Here is a 12,556-nt window from a genome sequence, read left to right on the forward strand (position 1 = left end):
GAGTTTTCCCCGATGTGAAAGTGCTTCTTTAAGGGAAGATTATAATTTAATTGCCCCAAATAAGTCAGATTCTGCCAGTAGTTAAGTTAACTAAGATAGAGTGAACTTTGGGTACGTCATGCATTTTTGAAAAAGACATACTAACGGGCTAATGGTCTGTTTATTTCCACCTCAGATACCACTGTCAAATTAAATCTCTTCTCTATTGAACTCCAAAACACTTATAAACATTTCTTTGTTAACTTATGCATCAGCTGCGTTTCATACGGACAGAATGTACTATGTCACCATAGTGGCTGTACTCCTTCCCTAAAAGAGGCAGAGGCATTCAAGCCAAATCTTCCACCCCAGTCAAGAGGGGAAACTTATTTAACCAACTCTGTGGTTCCCTGTGCAAAGACAAATGAATTGATTCTTCTCTGTCATTGGTGTAAACCAAGAGTAAGCCTGCTAAAATAAATGGATTGTGTTACTAAGAGAAGACCACCAAGGCCACTATTCAAAGAAACCTTCAGTTTTGGCTCTATGGACAGAACCAACCCAGATGGACTTGAACTACGGGGGTACATACTCCAGAAGCTAGCTTGTGCTGCCATGGAGCCACTGCTATTGGTACCTAAGCTAACATGGGTATGGCTACACGGGCTGGAGTCACACCTCCGATTGCACTGTCGACATACCCTTAAAGAGACTTTGGGTGCTGATCCTAGACAGCAACACAGACTGCACTTGTTAAGCTGGGAGGTGGAGAGCCAGAGGGAGTCACAAGATCTGTGTGTCTCTAAGCCCACATAAAGAATCAACACTTGAGCAACTACAGTCCCGTCCTGTCTGATCACTTACCATAAAAGATGCTACAGGTCCTTGCCACCCCTCCATTGCTACACCATTCTGTAGTTCCTGGTTTTGACTGGGACCAGAAACAGACACAACCAGAAACAACTCTTGTGGTATTGCTGGCTCAACCAGAAACACCAGGGTGGATTTCCAAATTTTGCAAATTCTAGATGTTCAAATAAGTATCTCAGCATTTTGGATGCTTATCGCAGCCTGAACTTCCAAGTCCCCAATGATAATGTTTTACATTCATCCCAAAGAATTCCAACCTGTGTGCATACAGCACTCACTTTGGGTGGTGTGAGGCAACCAAACGACACGCATTATTCTATTTGAGAACAAAGATGATGGAAATTTTGATCGAGAATAAGCCCCTGCTCTATGAAAAGTGCCATGAAAGCTTTAATGTCCAGTCCAAGCTGACAGGACCTTTAAAAACAAAGTCTCATCCCTCTGTGATAGAAGAAGAGCCATTGTGGCCAATGGGATAAAGCACTGGGACTTCAGTGAGCTGGGTTCCAAAGGCCAGTGAGTTGAGAGAGGGTGGAGACAGGTACTTGTACCTGGTGGTGGGGGCCTTTTGACACCATTCGACCCTTCTTCTCTCCACTGTGTAATAACAGAGCTAATTTAGACTCAATTGAGAGCCTCGTTACCACAGAGCTGAAATCATTGATACCTAGGTCTAAGCATTAGACCTGCTCTGGGACAGTGTGCACCAGCGGTGAGGCTCCCCCACTAACAGCTGAAATCACTGAGAGCTGTGTTAAGTGATGGGACCTGAAGACATCCCAGTGGATTGGTGAGCAGCTGGCAGGGTGGCCAGCAGAGAGCTGTGGAGATCAGTCAGCAAGGCGACGGGCGGAGAGGCTCAGTGGTTGGCCAGCATGGTGGCTGGTGGAGAGGTGCAGTGGTCGGCCAGGCGGCTGCCGGGGAGGAGCGCTGAGTGAGTGCCCAGGCACTGGAGTGAATAAAGTGCCTTCTTACCCACCTCCACCCAGGGTGGGAGGTGAACTCTGCAGATGCATCTCTGGACTCTGCGTCTGCACTGACCAAGGACAACAACTGTGAGTGGGGTGCAGAGAAGGGACGGGCACGTTAAAGGGGCTTTTGGTTGCTGGACTTAAGAACCCGATGGAAAAGGACACAGCCCAACTTACTTGGAGGTTGGTCTTTTCCTCATGGTTTAGGTTTATGAACCCTGTTTGCGGTGTTTTCCCAAATTAATGACAGGTTACTTCCCTCCTTTTACTAAAAGTTCCTTTTCTACACTCAGACTCTGTGCTTGCAAGAGGGGAAGTATTGCCTCTTAGAGGTGCCCAGGGGTGGTGTGTAATTGTCCCAGGATACTGGGTGGGGGCTTGAGCTGGTTTTGTGTCGTATTGTTGAAAAGAAATTCCTAGGTATTGAACCTGGTCCTTGTTGCTGCCAATTCCAATGGGCAGGTGGGTTACATACAGCACCTAGCCCCATGGTGCATCTAGGTTCTACCAAAATAGCAATATGTGAAATTAAACGTATCTGTCTCAGAGTTATGAAGGGCTTTTTTGACCACTTGGGATTTGAGCTGGTTATTCCAGAGAGGCATCAAATATAATGTCTTGACTGCTAAACTACCCCATCACTGATCAGGCAGTGGGAGGAAAACATAATAAATCACACGGTGTTGGAACCTGAACTTAATATCAGAGGGAGAAAAGGCCATTGAGACTCCACCAAGGATTTGTCTACATGCAAACTTGTACTGGTGAACTTAGTGTGATTTGAAACCTAGTTAAAACACTGCAAAAGGCTGTGTGGACGCTCTTACTTTGGTTTACTTTCTGTTTAATTTAAATGGCTTAGGAGCAGGTTAAAACTAAAATGGGATTACCTAGCATGCACACAGGGGGTTGCAGTGGTTAAACTAAACTGGTGCAAATTTGCACATAGGCAACCCCGATCGTTATTCGTGTACCCGACAGGCGGGAGTTGAGGGACTGCTGAAGGTGATAGCGAGGTTTTGTGGGAGGGCCTGGAGAGCGTTCAGTTTTCAACTAAAAACCTGGAAGGCAGGAGGCGAAATGAAAGATAAATAGTGGTTTGTTCAACTATTCTGTTTATTGTTTAAAGTTCACCGCAGCATGACGGTCCCAGGAAGGGGAATTCAAAGGCTCTGCTATGTGCCACCCAGCATCTTCCTGGGGGGGAGGCCTGTTTTGTTCTACTGCTTTGTTGTTCCCAAAATGGATTTCATCACTCTCAGCACAACGTTTAATGGGTTATTTGAACAGGTTGTTTAAACACGCATTGCCATTCTGCTCGGGCCATTCGGCCCTTGACATGTGTGAACCTGAGCTGCAGAGCAGGAGATGGTGGGCGTATTGTTTGCCTGGGTTGCAAGAAACTGTAAACTCCAGGCTTTAGACCATGCTTAGTCCCTTAGGGTATGTCTACACTGCAGTTAGACACCCGGGGCTGGCCCATGTCTGCTGATTCAGGCTTGCAGGGTTTGGCTCAGCGGCTGCATAACTGCGGTAGATGTTCGGGCTGGGGCTGCGGGTGTCTAATTGCAGTCTAGACATACCCTTCGAGCTGAGAGAAGCCCCTTGAGGCATGTGCTAGTTTTCAGCTCTCTGGCTTCTGCTAGGTGGAGTGCAGACAATTTGCCTTTGAATATTTGGGAGTTCTGTTGCTCATTAGAAAAAGTACATCATTAGAAGCCCAAAGGGGTGGAGGATGGAGTGATTGTAAGATTCCAGGAGCCATTTTCTCCTGTGGAATTTTTCTCCCTTGGAACATTAGCACAGGTAGTGGCTGGCCATTCCCGGGGAGGGAGTGTGCCACTGACAACAACGCCTCCTCTCAGTGTTATTAGCTGATCCCTCTGCACTAGACAGATGACTGGACACGTTTCCTTTTCTTGTCCAGAATCTTGGCTTAGCGTCATGTGAAAGTGCACAGGGACACTTCGGGAAAAAAAGAGAGATGGAACAACAGGTGGGAGGGTTTGTAGTCTGGTTAAAGTCAGGGAACTGTGGAGTCAGGGCTCCTGGATTCTACTCCCTCCTCTGGCACCAATTCATTTTGTGGCCAGATGCAAGCCTCTTAATCTTTCTGTGCCTCCGACTGCTCATCTGTTCAATAGGTTAATTTAATACTTCTCTACCTAAAAAGGTACGTGTGATGCTAAACTAACATATGTGCGTTAGGCACCTGGGCGTTACTAGAACAGAGGCTCTCTGTTAATGCAAATTTTTTTATATACAGAAACTGCTGCAATCTCCCTTTGCTGTTTGTTGCTTGGTCTGATTCCGCAGGGAACATCCCACTTTTCCTCCCAACCCCCCTCATCGTTAGTGGAGATGTAGTTGACAATGGAGGCAAAGTCTTCAGGAGTATTTACATGCTCCTTTTTCATACCGATGCTGGAGTGTGGCCCCTTTGATCAGCGCTGTTGGAAGTCAGTGGAATGTGGAATTCAGCAGCTATGCCCGCGATTCATGAAGCTCCCCTGGTGATTCCCCCAGCCCGAGGGAGTGTGGAACTGAAAGTAGGTGGAGTCCCTGGAGGTAGAACTTTCCACTGCCGTGAGGTACACAGAGTTGGGGAGATTTGACTGAGCCGGCAGGTCTCCATTGATCTGGGCTGGCTGGAGCAGAAATCCCATCTCGTGTTTGATGGAACTGGGTTGAGCTGAGTGTGGCTGTCGCTCCTTCTCTTCCAGTGGCGAGAAGCTCTGAAAACAAAGACATCCTCCTCCTCCTCCTCCTCCCGGTTTAACAGGGCAAAAGGGCTCTGTGCCCTGGCATTTTCAGTGGCATAGAACCACCAATGAAGCTGCATCCAAGAATAGGGCGAGAGAAGGGAAAGCGGCAGGGTGGCACAAAAGGGTTTCTAGTCATTGCAGCCGATTGCAAGCAGGAGTGAATTGCTGTCAAGCAGATTGTCTGAAACCATAATTTTAAAAGAATTCACAATGAGACAGAGGCTGCCATCTTGCTAGTGCAACGAGACAAGGTAGCCTAAGGCTTTAGCATGGATTAGGCAACAAGAATGCCTGGGGGTTTGGCTGTACAGCATCTGGGACGGGTTGGGCAAACTTTTTGGCCTGAGGGCCACATCTGGGTATGGAAATTGTGCGGCGGGCCATGAATGCTCACAAAATTGGGGGTTGGGGTGCAGAAGGGGGTGAGGACTCAGGCTCGGGGATGGGGATGAGCGGTTGGGATTGCAGGAGGGTGCTCTGGGCTGGCACCGAGGGGTTCGAGGGCAGAAGGGGTATCAGGGCTGGGGCAGGGGGCTGGGGCACAGGAGGGGATCGGGGTGCAGGCTCCGGGTGGCCCTTACCTCAAGCAGCTCCCAGAAGCAGCAGCATGTCCCCCATCCAGCTCCTACGCGGAGGTGCAGGCAGGCACCTCTGTGCACTACCCCATCCGCAGGTGCCGCCTCTGCAGCTCCCGTTGGCCATGGTTCCTGGCCAATGGGAGCTGCGGGGGCAGTACTTGGGGCAAGGGCAGCATGTGGAGCCCCCTGGCTGCCCCACGCATAGGAGCTGGCGGGGGGACATGCTGCTGCTTCCAGGAGCAGCGCAGAGCAGGGCAAGCCCCCGATCCCGCTCCCCGGCTGCAGTGCCAGAGCAGGGCAAGCCCAGGACCCCGCTCCCCAGAGGGAGCTCGAGGGCTGGATTAAAACGTTTGTAGGGCCAGATGTGGCCCCTGGGCCGTAGTTTGCCCATCCCTGATCTGGGAGGTGTGATTCCCAGCTCAGGTATATGTACACATGCTGGCTCTGCTCGAGCTAGTGTTTATGAGCAATGTGGCTGTAGCGGCATGGGTGGTGGGTTGGGCTGGCCACCGAAGTACAATCCCGCCCTAACTCCTCGTTGTTTGTTCAGCCGAAAGTATTCGCCGGATTTGACCGGAATTTGCAAATCGTTTTGATTTCAGCAAATTCAGATGAAAAGTTTCCCCCAGCTCTGGTGGTAAGGATAAATGCCTGAAAGACCGTGAGGTGCTCAGATACGGTGGTGATGGGGGGTCACGTATAAACCCTTAGCTGGGTACACACGTGGGGCTTGTAAAGTGAAGTGCCAGCTTGCTGTTGTGACTGAGGTGAGTGCAGCAGCTCTGATGCTGCTGGGAGCTGCCCGTAAGCGCCTTCTGCATCGTGACGCAATGCTGTTACCTCATTAAAAGTGTTTTATTTCCATCCCTTCCCTATCCGGTTAGTCCTGCGATTGGGATTGAGCAGCACAAACAGTCAGCCAAGCATGAACTGGAAGCATAAAAATTGATTTGATCTCTTGGCTTCCCCCACTTAATGAGGAGGACTGGAGTCGGGATGTGGGAGTCCAGCCCAGCCTCTCCACTCATGGAGCACTGCCCTCTGCAGCGCGGCGTCCCAGGATACGGCTGCAAGGCTCTGCTGCCGAGAGTGGGGAGTTCCTTTTTCCTGGCAGCTCACAGGTGGATTCACGAAAGCATCTCCCTGGGGCTGTGGAAAAGACCCCGCCCCCGAGAAGATTCCTATGGCCCCTTCTCCCTTCCTGCTGAATGCGGCCTGCACCTTGACCCCTTTGTGCACGCGAAGAACACACAGAGCAAGGCCCTCGCCTGCTCCAAACATAAGGCGACCCTGCAGATGCTCAAAGAAGGGTGCTCAATGAGACACCTTTCTGCCCATTCTGTTCTAAAGGCTTTGATCGTGGAATTGAATCATGGATCGGTCACCAAGTTTGGGCTTCAGCTGAATAAGTAAATGATAAACAAATGATCACTCGGCAACATTTTAACCTATAAAGCAGTGGATGTTTATATGAATTCTCTCCTCTCATCTATGCCCTTCCTCTGTGCTGCCCCTTTGGCCTTTTCTAGACCCCTGTGTCCCATCAGCCTGATCAGGGCAGGCCAGACTACAGTTCCCAGTATTAGTAAATGTGGTCTGCCATTGAGGAAGCGTTCCATCCATGTGCCCCACTGTGTTAGCTGTGCTCTTGGCCAACAGAGTGGGAACTGAATGGGGTCCTCCAGGGCTAAAAGCCTATGCTGCTCGAGCTTGAGCGAAGGGACCATGGTTCGCTCCCTGGTGCTGTAACAGACTCATCTCCTCTGTGGGTCAGGCATGGAGGGGCACCTGTAGTGCACTCTCACCGCTGGGTTACCGCTGAGCGTCAACACCATCAGCGGAGCCAAAGCACTGGGGAAAGAGGCATGAAGGGTGACACCAGTACTCACACTTCATCCTCGTGTGTTCAGCACAGTCCTGTGGAGAAGGGGCAGGGAAGAAAAAGAGAGGAAGAGTAGAAGGGAGGGAAACTAAGACCAGGAGGGAAGAAGAGAACAGAAAGACAGAAAAACCTGCAAAAGGAGGAAAAATATGGGGATGGGGGAAGGCTGAAATATATTGGTGGTGGCATGTGTTTTTTTTAAAGTATTTTGTGGGAGTGGGGGGATGGACCGGGTGTGGGACAACCTGTCTTTCTTTCTTTCTTTCTTTTCAGAGGTTTGTAACTAGGACAGCATGAAATGCTGGCAGGGACAATTTGTTAGCCCCTCTTATTGTTAGCAAATCACCAGTCAGCTGCTGTAGATATTTATAAATACGTTAGTTATTCAGAGAACCTTTCCTCATGAATCTGATTCTTGGTCTCAGTCATTGGAGGAATGGTTTGTGTCAATGTATACTCCAGCGGTGACTCCAGCTATTTGCCACGATGAATACTTCAAGTCTTTTTGTTATCTGTAATTCATACTGTATAACTGGTCATCTAAGTCACATGGTATTTGTTTTTGCTCCCTGATTGGATGACTCCCAAACCACACAAGGAGCTTTCAAGATGGCTTCATGAACGCATGTGGTTCAAATACTTGTCAACGCATTTGTGACACTTCCTCTTCCTGTTGTGAGCAAAATTTCACTTGCACAAACGTTGGGGAACAGTGAATATAAGGCATGACACATTGTGAATAAAAGACTCTGTGTCAAAGAGAGGTAATGGATTTTGTTCAAGCCAGTGCTCACAAGTATTTCCCTGCGGTATTTGCCAAGTTCTGTTTGCAATCTATCAGGCATTTCAGGCCTGTATTAGGGATGGAGGAACTGTGTCATTCTTTCACCATTGCAAAAGAAGAGATGCAAATTTCCCTTGTTTCCTCCTCCCCCCCATCTTCAAATGAGCTGATTCAAAAGTTGCTGCATTCTTCCTCCACAAGAGAAGAATCTGAACGCTCCAACGCACTTGGCTTGGGTAGTGGCCACATGGCATTTTACTTTTCAGCAATTACTTGAAGAGCTCCCTTGTGGTTAAAGAATGCAGAAACTTTATCAGAAACTAAAACCCGGTCTTCCCCCCAGTACACACAGTTGCTTGCTCAGAAAGTTTTAGATACTGGTTTTGATGACAGACTTCCAAAGTGCGGAATAAGCAGATGTGAAGTTGGCATCACTCTAAAGACTACATTCACCTTATTTGTTTTGCCAACCATTTTCATTTAACAATACCAGTTCATATTGGCACAGTCTATAGGGAGTCTAAAGGGAGGATCCATTGTCCATTGCCCTGCAATGATGGATGTTTGCTTTTCTGGGGACTGATAAAATATTGCTTTTCTTTCTTCCCTTCTCTATTTCCAGACCAATGATGCTGCAGGAAATACCTGGAACTGGATTTACTTCATCCCTCTCATCATCATTGGCTCTTTCTTCATGCTCAACCTGGTGCTGGGCGTGTTATCAGGGTAAGGCGCCGATGACTTGTCTGTCTCCACCTGGATGTGAGAGGCAATAACAGCTGCAGCATGTTGGACTGCGTGTTGTGGGCAGGGACTGGGACGGGAGGGTGACACACCAGACTCAACACATTGATTTGGTTTCACTCCCTACCTACTCCCTTTCTCTTCCTTGTAATAGTGTGCCCCATGAGGCCATCACACAGCTGTAACCTGAGGCCACCAGCAGGGCTGGTGAAAAGTCAGTAGCCAAGATGGTCCTGAACTGTCAAGCATGACTTCAATTGCCAGGGTTAGGGAGTTTCATGGAATACACTAATTTAGGCCTTGTCTAGCGAATATTTACTCAAGTGCTGAACTGTAAGCAGGTGAGTAGCCCCACTAAAGGCAGTGAGACTATTCTGATGCTTAAAATTAAGCATGTGAGTACGTGTTTGTAATGCATTTGGGTATATTTCCCTCTAGTGACGGGCTCCAGTGATGGTAACAGCCTGCTACTTACTCCCAGATGATGGAGCTACCTTGTCAGCTCATGCAGTGGTAGGGGCTTGTGCCTTGGGTTACATCCACTATGGTATCTGTGGCTACGTCTACACCACACAGAACTTGGGGCAGCATGTAGGGTATGCATAGCTACACCTCACAGTGAAAGGCAGGCTGTGTCCATGCTGTGGTGTGTAGCTACAAGTGTCCGTGAAGGTTCTGGCTGGGGAGAGGCAGTGGGGAGGAAGCTGGTCACTACACTGCCTAGATGGAGGAGACACTGCTTGTGTGTTTAGAGAGCCGTGTAGGGCATATAGCCTGGGGGTTCAGGGTTGTCTTTACTTGCCTACACAGGGCCTACACAGGGATTTTATACCCATGCGGGGGGGGGGGACGGACGGACATGTAGTGAATATAATCTGTACGCTGCCATTTGTGCAGTGTAGACGTAACCAGTTTGTATGAAACGCCAGTGTTGCCAACTCTTATGATTCTATTTTATGTGTTGCAATATTTTGTGTTCTTCTTAAAGCCCCATGTGATGGGGTTTGTCTGGCCTTTTCTGCCCCCTGCTGGAGCCATTGGCTGCTTGACACCGTCTGCTCAAGGAAAATCCACTCAGAGCAGGCTACCAACAAGACAGTCCTCTGGAGGTCTAGAAGGGCCTGGAGGAAAAGCAGACCAATCAAGAGCCAGCAGACCAGTTAAGAAGGCTTGCCTGCTTCTTCTCAGGAGAGAGATGGGTGAGACTGGAACAGAGGAGGTGTTGCTCAGTGCTAGTCCAGGACCCCATGGCTGGGCCAGGCCCTTCCTTCGAGTGCTGCAACTAAGTGTTTGCGTTTGAAGTTCGGCTTCTTTGCATAAAAGTGCAGACAGCCAAATCCTGAGTTTATTTGGTTATCTAAAGGTTGAGAGAGTGACACCGATCTGTTCCAAGCAGGTGGCCAAATCTTATGGATTAAGGTGGGGTTTGGCCCTAGAGGGGGCATTATGGAGCAGCCCCACCTGCCACGCCTCAGCTCCTGGAGAGGAGAATGTCAGCTTCCATTTAGAAAGTGAAAGTACATTTCTAGCCCTTCTTGTTAAGGGGGCAAGCTTGAAAATATGGAATGTAAAGGCTCAAAAACCAGAAGGCAAATAAAAATAACTCTGCTTAATTTTTAAAAATTTCATGATGTTTAAACCTGTTTTTTGGGGCGGGAAGGGCTGACTCAGATTATAGTAATGCATGGAGTTGGTAATACTGAGCCAGGGGTTCATTACATTTGGATGTGAGACTTTGGTTTGGCCCATTAGAGAGAGAGAGAGAGAGACAGCTGCTAAATTCAGATCCTAACCTGAATGTCCCCATCACCCGTGGATGTTTGGATCTGGGTTTATCATCCAGACCCACCTCAATAGTACACAAGCGCTTACAGTGTATGCAACTGGATGCCGGAGCCCCTCCGATAAACCAGTATTGGGCTTGTGTATGTGCACCTCGATTTATCTCTCACAGCACGGTTCTCAGCCCTTGTTTGCTGATTGCCCTTCTGGTAAAAAGAGAGGAGTGTGCAGCTGTGTTGGAGGAAAAGGTTAATGCCCTTTAATATTGCAGCCGTTGCTCTTTCTCTGTCTTATGTAGCCAGGGAAATAAAACGTTCTTCAAAGAACAGATCCATGCCTAGAATTTTTAAAAGAGCCTAACACCCACAGATCCTCCTGTGATCAAAGCAGGTGTGGGGGGAAAAGTAGGGAGCGGCTTTGTGTGAGGATCAGGAACACTGCCCTGGGGCAGGAAGAGTACAGCTGGCATAAGTTGTTTCAGAAGGTCACGGACAGGGTCAGAGTTAGGGGCAGGCGATCCAGGTGACTGCCTGGGATACAAGGCTTGTGGGGCACCGGGCTCAAGGCGCTGTTTTTGTTGTTAGTGACAAAAGGGAAAATAAAACATTTGAAGTAAAATGTTTCAGGTACGCCGTATGTGGATTCGTTTTTCACTAACCTTCTAGAATGTTCTGGACCTTTGTAGAATCTCATGGAACCTTCCAGTCTTGCTTGTATATGCCATGAATAAATACAGATCCTAGCAAACAAATTTATTGTTTTACACAACAGGGATAAATCATGCATGCAAATCATGCATCAAAGTCGTGAAATGGGCTACAAATGCAATAACACATAATTCAAAAGCATTCAAAAGTTTAATAAATGGAGTTGGAGGGTCCGAAGATGCTTCTTGCCTGGAGCACCGTTTGGTCTAGGGCTGGCCCTGGTCACAGAACAGGCTGGTGTCTGGCCAGCTGAAGAGCTTTGCTTCCCCTTCGTTCCTAGATGACTGGTGAGGGGTAATGATGTTCTGTCGGGGCCATTGACCAGGCATTGTCTGCTCTCAGAGGTGTTGGCAAAGGGGAAGCTCATGTCTGTACCCATGTGATATTGTACCGAAAGCACTTGTGCAGCAGCTGGAGCTGGGGGTGGTGCAGTGTTTGCACAATTCACCTGCAGGGTTCACCAGTGTCTCTGCCCAGCTTGGTTAACAAGATGTTGCTTAATAGTAATAATAATAATAATTAATAACAATAATAATAAACGAAAGTTGCAGGTTCCTGGTCCCTTAGGTTTGGACTCAAGGGTGATCTGGTGACCACAGCAAGGCCCTGAGAGATCTGTTTCTAGCTCTGCCACATGCTTCTTCTGACCTCAGGCAAGTTACTTTGATGCTCTGTGCCTCAGTTTCCCCATCTGTATTTTAGGGCAGATAATACCCACCTCACAGGGAAAGACTCAATTAATTAAGACTTGTAAAGAACTTCACAAGGAAGATTCCCTGAGGAGAGGCTAAGAGAAAGATCCAACCACCTGGGGCTGACATTAGCCGCATTGCTTACCACACTACTGGAAGGTACTAAATGTTATGGTGATGAGGAGAGTATAGAAGAAAATGGCAAGTTGCTGTGCTTAATTTTAGACGAGCCGATGATGAAGCCTTGCATTGCTGCAGGCAGTGACCAGTGCCTTCACCTTCCCTGGGAGAGGGCTCTGCAGCAGCCCTTCAAAGAAATGTGTTTCTTCTGAAATTATAGGAAAAACCCTGTATTTCATGGGAAGAGTCTTTGCCTGCAGATTTCAGAGGGGTAGCCGTGTTAGTCTGTATCAGCAAAAACAACGGGGAGTCCTTGTGGCACCTTAGAGACTTACAAATTTATTTGGGCATCAGCTTTCATGGGCTATAACCCACTTCATCAGATGCATGGAGTGAAAATACAGTAGGCAGGTATAAATATACAGCACATGACAGGATGGGAGTTGCCTTACCAAGTGGGGGGGTCAGTGCTAATGAGGTCAATTCAGTCAAGGTGAATGTGGCCTATTCCCAACAGTTGACAAGAAGGTGTGAGTATCAACAGAGGGAAAATTACTTTTTGTAGTGACCCAGCCACTCCCCGTCTTTATTCTGGCCCAACTTGACGGTGTCAAGTTTGCAAATTAATTCCAGTTCTGCAGTTTCTCATTCTGTTTTTGATCATTAAAAGAGAGAGACAAAG

The 12,556-nt window shown here is 48.2% G+C and overlaps 1 protein-coding gene across 14 annotated transcripts in view; it reads left to right on the top strand.

Moving 5' to 3' along the window:
- Positions 1 to 12,556, top strand: part of CACNA1B (calcium voltage-gated channel subunit alpha1 B) — a 466,872-nt gene that overhangs the window by 234,046 nt on the left and 220,270 nt on the right. For all 14 annotated transcript variants that reach the window (XM_043530418.1, XM_043530423.1, XM_043530432.1 and 11 more), the window contains exon 7: positions 8,452 to 8,555. In XM_043530418.1, coding sequence (XP_043386353.1) covers positions 8,452 to 8,555 — 104 coding nt within the window. The remainder of the gene's footprint in view (positions 1 to 8,451; positions 8,556 to 12,556) is intronic.

The sequence above is a fragment of the Chelonia mydas genome, chromosome 16 (genome assembly GCF_015237465.2).
Source record: "Chelonia mydas isolate rCheMyd1 chromosome 16, rCheMyd1.pri.v2, whole genome shotgun sequence".
In the NCBI taxonomy this organism is placed as follows: domain Eukaryota; kingdom Metazoa; phylum Chordata; order Testudines; family Cheloniidae; genus Chelonia; species Chelonia mydas.